General features: G+C 39.7%; 1 protein-coding gene across 1 annotated transcript in view; it reads left to right on the forward strand.

The window, feature by feature from the left end:
* Positions 1–452: 452 nt before the first annotated feature.
* Positions 453–7,022, forward strand: part of cntln (centlein, centrosomal protein) — an 83,858-nt gene continuing 77,288 nt past the window's right edge. The window contains exons 1-4 of the mRNA XM_035659411.1: positions 453–751; positions 1,003–1,081; positions 4,263–4,351; positions 5,887–5,971. Coding sequence (XP_035515304.1) covers positions 1,010–1,081; positions 4,263–4,351; positions 5,887–5,971 — 246 coding nt within the window. The 5' untranslated portion in view covers positions 453–751; positions 1,003–1,009. The remainder of the gene's footprint in view (positions 752–1,002; positions 1,082–4,262; positions 4,352–5,886; positions 5,972–7,022) is intronic.

Genomic DNA, 7,022 nt, shown 5'->3' on the forward strand with positions numbered 1-7,022 from the left:
TGCATGCAAACATTTGATATGATTTGTTTGTGCTTCATGTTGTGATAAACAAGCTCAATTAATATTTTTAGTAAATATTGCTATATTAATGTCAGTATTTGAACACACAGGCTATAACAGCCCCCCAATAACTTTGCTGACTGTTGGTTTTAAAAAATCAGATTAATGGTAAGGTTAGGTTTGTGGTCCATTAACAGGCTATAATCGTGTAGGCCTACATAAGATTCATTAGATAAAAAAGTGTCACTCTTTTCCTTAATTTGCCCTTTACAAGACCTACATTTGTTGAGGTCCACTCTAAACAACCACAGGGACCTCCTTTGGTACCCGGACCCGCCTTTGGAAACCACTGCGTTCGGATCCTGCCGTACGTTAACGGCCGCCGTCGTAAAATGACGCGGAGGGACAGAAACTGAAAACAGCGGGTTCGTTTGAAAGGAGGAAAGCGTTGCGGTAGTTATTGACAACGGATGTGATTCAGTCAGAGAGTTTGTTGTGGTTTTGTAGGAACGGCTACAAAGATACTTTTTGAAAGGTTTTAGTAAACTGTGCCGTTGAAACAATGCACTGACTGTTTGCCGGAAGCTTGTCAACAGCAGGGAAAGATACGGAAAACAGGGATGTTTACAAAGTGGCTCACATTAGCTACGGTAGCTACAGTAGCACTACAGTTACCTTGTGTCCTCGCAGTGCTGTAAAGCTTCTGCCACAGCGTTGACCGTCCGCTTGGTTAACAAGTTATCGTAAACAGGTAAGAGACTATCTGTGTAACGTTGCAACCTTTCAAGCGCTTCGTTGTCTCATCCTGCGAGTGTGCTGAAGGCTATGTGGCGCAACGTAGATGTTAGAAACCCCCTGTCGAGATTGCTTTCAATAAGAAAGTCATCGCCGATTAAATGTGAACGGGCTCACATCCTGATAACGTAGCTACCAGCGCTAGTTTTCACTCCTCTGATAACAGTGTTATTCCTTAAACGAGTTGTTCTTTTTCCTCCTTCTCAGTCCCAAAATGTCCGACACTCGCATCCTGGATTTGGAGGAGCAAGTGAGGAGTTTGTCAGATGAGTTAATGCAATGCCAGGTATGTATTCATGTGTATTCAAAGGTACCAGCACACACTGCTAGACCCCGATATCTGCCATCTGAAGAACGTATTAGGCTGTAGGAAACACAAATGATTGAGGCACACTTGCTTATTAATAAATAATAATAATAATAAACTCAGCTGATGACAGCAAGTTCACTCAGCAAATGTCCTGTTTTAAATGTTAAGGTGTTCATTATGATGACCTCATTAGGGATTACATCACTTTGAGGTCAAGGATCTCTCTGTGCACTAATGCACCATTAAAGGATGCTACTGTTTGTCGTTTTTTTTTTTTAATCCAATTAGTACAACAGTAAAACAATGACAATATGAAATACGTCACTCTTATCAGTGGAAAAAAAAAAAGATTCTTATTATGTATTTTCAATCAGTCGCTACCACAAACACGTGTGGTTTTTCTTATGTCTGACTACATCTAGGTCTCACAGTTGCCAGCAACTCTTCCTTCATTGTGTGCAAAGCCTTTTTTTCTCACACAAATTACCACTGAAGTTATTTTTGATCAGATAAAGACCTATGACTCACCTACCGTAAGATACATACATAATGTATCTTCGTCATGTAACATAATTAGATATAAAAGGACTTCTGGGGAGATAACAATGCGTGCTGGAAAGTGCATTAGTGCTTCTGTTTCATTTCTACTGACCTTAACTCAAAAGGCATGAACTCATGATTATAGTTTTGAGGTTTTTGACTAGCAGTTGACAGTTGAAATGGAAAAGCACGTTTATTTCAGGCCATGGTGTTACTTATTATTTAAAGATAAATTCATTTGACTAAATTGCATAAAGCATATTCTGTGTTTGCCACTGTTGTTTATCTGCAAAAGTCTGTAAAATGACCTGACCACACTTTATTGAATTAGTCCATTTCCTTTGTTCAAATAAATACAGATGCATTGTCCAGGAGTTGCATCAACCTCACTTTGTCAGTCAGTGATTGAGGGAGGTTGTCCTTGCATACTCACCACCAGGTGGTGCCTAATAACATGAGTGGTCTTAACCCAGCGTTTCTCACTTCTCACAGTACCTTGCTGTACAGGTAGGTAGACAGCTGTGGGGTTCAGCAGATGATGTGTTACATTTGAGTTTTTATTAGACTATAGATACCACCTAACACATGGGGCAGGAACATTTGTTGTGGTGCTGTTTGGCTATAACCTCATGTGTGCCTGTTACCTTATTTATGCAAAGTAAAGTTCTGTGTGACTTCTGAAGTTCACTTTTTAGAGTTTCCTCAGAAAAAGAAGTTTGATGCTTTGATTCCATAAGTTGTAGGAGACACAAGGCATCCTTAAAAACTTGTGTAGTGGTATTTGTTTGAAACTATATGTAAGATTTTTCTTCTTCTTGGTAAGTGTTTTCTTAAGGTGTTTCCAGTGTTGGGGAAAGTAAATAAATGTGTATAATTAGGGGGTTTTGCTCATCTAACAACCCACAACTAAACACAACTGCTATTCATCACTTTGTCACCTGAAAATGTTCATATTACAAGTTCTACAGTATATCTCCCTGAATTTTGCCGAACGTATTCCCTAGAAAAGACCCCATGACATTCACATTCTATAAAAGTGATCTTTATTAATAGCACTGAGTAGGTATTTATCCTGCAAACATTTTGAGATCATCACAGCACCTTTAGGCTGTCATCCATGATCAAATGTTTGTTACAGTTGTAATTCACTACATTATAGAGCTACTAGTTTACCAGTGATTGTTCACTTCAGACTGACAGTCCCTGCTGCCCTACGCTGAACTGACACGAGGCCATCCTTGGTGGTCTTGTCTAGAGTAGAACATCAGTGATTCTGTCTATCTAATAGGGACCTTTAGTTGTGCAGTGTACCATTTAAATAGAGGCATTTGAATACCATTGATGTCTTAAGTCTCGAGCAAGAAGTACTTCAGGACAGCCATTAACTACAAAGAGTCTCCTCTGTCAGCTAGCAAATGTTCCTACTAGACCCTGCTAATTTTATTAATATGTGGCTGAGTTCCAGTGCCCGTCTTTGGTATGTTTAGCCCATGGTGTTTCAGTGGCTAGATTCAAAATTAATAATTCAACGATCATCAAACACACATACGGCAGAGGAGAGCTCTTGATGAGGGTCCTGACTGAACGCTTGTCTGTGGAACGGCTAATAGCAGCCAAAGGACAGGCAGAGGGAGACCACCTATTTCAAGTCAACCATGATGCTTAATTTCATCGTTAGTTGCATTGCAGGGCTGATTTGGTGAGATCTCTATCCGTCCTTCACCCTGCTCCCACTCTGTATACACATACACACTTACACACAGATGCATACAGAGACAGAGATCTACAGTCCTTCCACTTTATATGTTCAGCTCATGGTCTTATCAAGGTCTGCTTCTGCCATTTGAGTAAATAATTGATTAGACACTTTTGAAAAGGGGGTTAAAATTCATGTACTAATTGGAGACCAGTAGATTCCAGTGGGAGGGATGACTTTTATCTTATGATGATGTGAACATAATTTATCAGATAATTTTATATTAAGTCGATTTGGTATAATTCTGTCTTTTAATGTCAGAAAATGTAGTTTTTAGATGTCCCTCATTAAATGTAATGTAGCTTAAAAATGTTTGAAAAACCAGCGAGACAATTTGAATTGGAAATGTGTCAGGGGCTGGCTGGGTTTTTCTACTTGAAGATGACTCTCTGTCATCAGTTTTGAGTTTCTTTGGGGCTGCTGTAGTGGAAAACATATCCAGAGCGCAATTGATTAATAAAGCAAATGCAAGCTCGACTGCTGTGTTTTGATTTGGAGCCCAGCTCTCCCCAGTCATAAATAGTGCATAATGACAAGTGTCAATGCTTGCTCCCCTTGAGTCGAAGGTCACATCTCAGCGATGAGGATTCCTGTTTAGAGAGGCTCATGATTAGAGAGGGCAGGCCAGATCAAAAACTATTTTGTACAAGATATTTAAATTATTGATTGACTACCCCTTCTGTCGTATGCTAATGTCATTGAGCATCCTATTTAATTTTTTGTTTTTTTTAGAGAGAAAAGCTGAGATGTGCTGTGGCTTTCCTTGTAGACCTTGTTGCATCCTGAGACAAATTTATCAACAGCTATTTATCTCAATTAAGACTAACAGCTGTTGACTTGCTGAATCCTTTATTTTCACAGGCAGACAAGGAGTTTGTGTGGTCCCTATGGAAACGCCTGCAAGTGGCAAATCCAGACTTGACCCAGGCTGTCAGTTTGGTGGTTGAGCGGTGAGTAGATTCATCTTTCAAATTGCTACCTGAGAGGCTCAATAGCTGAAAATTCCTTTATCTCACAAGTGAAGAGAAATATGTGTGAAAGTCGTTCAAGGGGTGTTAAAGGCACCTTGGCCATTCTACAGGGGTTACGACGGAATCTGGTGCAGATGCTGATTTAAGCCTTCTTATCCCCGGTCTAGCAGTTCACCCATGGAAACCCTTTTAATGAAAACAGTCTTCCTCTGCCGCACCCATTCTGGACAGTTGAAACACTCCTGCCAAATACTTGTCTTTATCGGATAAATTGTGAGATTGAGTATGACCTCTTTTGCAGGGTGGCTAAGCCACACCAAAAACAGTGGCATGGGAACTTTCAGAAAAGAACGGAGGTTTAGGTATTTTCACAGTTGGATAAATTAAATATTTTCCTCTTTATTAGGAAAAATGTTTCACTTTAAATTACCTTTGATGCTGGTATCTCTGCAGTATGGTTGTTTATCCCACTTACATATTCTATGTTTCAGCTGCTATTGAAGTGAATGTAAAGCTGTATTCAATACTTAAGTTTCTATGGACTTATTTTCTTTTGAGGATATCTTAGAATGATATTTTCTCTGTCATGGGTGCATATCACATACTTTTTGAGGTCTGATAGTTGTTAGTAGATCCTTAATAGGGGTAAAACACAGTGCGGCAGTGTGCAGACAGTTCCTCAGTACCTGTGCCTCTCATTTCTTCTCTACACCCTCTTCAGTTCCTTTATAGCCCCATAGGAAACCCATCAAAGTATGTTGGTCCACAGAGACCGGTGGGGGTACATGCACCCAGAGAGTGTATGTGTATTGTATCACCTGATGCGCAGGAGGATATTGACATGGTAATTGTGTCGACTCCAGTCAAGCGCTGGTGCCCACTGGGAACTGCCATTCACCCTCCCCTCCTCTTCCTGTGTGGATCTTGTAGAGTGATTGGTTGGTTGCTCAGGACATGGTGAACACAGCCCAATATACAAGGAGATGTAGCTAGGCCAGCCTGCGTTCCAGCTCCTTCAGGGACATGATACTTATTTCAGTGTCTACCAGGGGAGAGAGCTGATCAGAAGAGGCAAAGAGACGAGAGGAAAGGCCTCAAAGATGGGAGGTGTAGAAGGCGCAAGTGATGAGTGGAGGGAATGGGTGGCCCCTGGTGGCCTAAAGCAGTTGAAACAAACAAGTCCCCAATTGATGCCTTTTGTCTCCCTAAAAGTTCATTATGATAAAAGAGGTGCTAGTGGGCTGGAGAGAAAAGTTTGGTGCAGCTGCAGGATAGTACGGTAGCTCTGATTTGATTACTAATTGAGCATTTTCCTTTTTATTTCATTTTCTAAAAGTTTTCACATTGTCTGTATGTAACAGGATATAGGGCCGTTTTTATAGGCATGGTATCTGTTGATCTTTGAGGATATATTTAGCATCGTCCAATCATTCTAACCCTATAGCCTTAAGTCACTCAATTGTAGATGACTAATGGACACACAGTTATTTGTTTTTCTTTTCTCTTTATTCTAGTGAGAAGCACAAAGCTGAGATAAAAGACAGGAAAGTGTTGGAGATCCTCCAATCCAAGGACTACACAATACAGGAGCTGGAACAGGTACAGTAAATATACCTAAATCTGCCTTTTTTAGAAAAGGTCCTTCATAAACTGACCATATTTACAAATAGTTTGCTGTTGGCCTATGTTCAGCTCCAATGGAGCAACTGAAAGTTAAATGCCTTGGCCAAAGGTCCTAAATGAGGGCATTTCTCATTAATGTCTCAAACGCACATTCGCTACATCTCTAGGCTAAAGCTTGCTTATCTGACATTTTAATTACCAGCTTTTCTTTAATATCTTTTCTTTCTTTTTTGTCTTTCACTGAAACTATTTTATTTAATATGGATTTTTTTTTTTCTTTTGCCTTTTCTAGGTTGTCATTACAAACAATGTTTATTCCTAAATGTCAAGTGAAACTTTAAATAATAATGTTATGAATGTTCATAACCAACAGAAGTTATGTGTATTTTTAACTGAACACCTCCAGGTCTCTCTGTCTCTTACCTGCTCTCTTTTGCACTGCCCCTTGAGTAATATTTCTTGATGGTATGATGTCTAACGATAATGACATCACTAATGTAATTTACTCCAAATCATCATCCCTTCACTGAAGCATCTGTCAGTCTCCTTCATTAGCGTCCCTCACCCAGAATCGTGCTCATTCCTAATGAGACTGTCTGTAATGGAGTCATCAGCTTGCCGGTGTTTCTTTACATTATACCCTCCTCAGCCATCTTAACTCTGATCCAGAGAGTGTGAGACACTCGCTGATGAATATGTTAGAATGGCAATGTTTCTACTGTAACTACTGTGTCGCAGTTGCATTAATGTCACTGTAAATTCATAATACACCAAGCTTTAAGCCACTATGGCAATAATATACTGTAAATGCCACTTTAGAAATGATATACTTTCTTTTTTTAACATTGATGTCAGATCTAGATTAGAGAGTCCACTACAAATCTTATTACATGTCAGTGAAGTCTTGTTTGATTTTAACAAGGCTTGAGTGAACCGAAAATGTTATTGATCTGCAATTATGTAACAGTTATTAGTAGCTTAAGTAGGTGGGCGGATAACTTACCACAGCTAATTACATAAGTAGCCA

This window comes from Morone saxatilis, unplaced genomic scaffold, assembly GCF_004916995.1.
Source record: "Morone saxatilis isolate NCDOM2014 unplaced genomic scaffold, NCSU_SB_2.0 Contig17, whole genome shotgun sequence".
Lineage (NCBI taxonomy): Eukaryota > Metazoa > Chordata > Actinopteri > Moronidae > Morone > Morone saxatilis.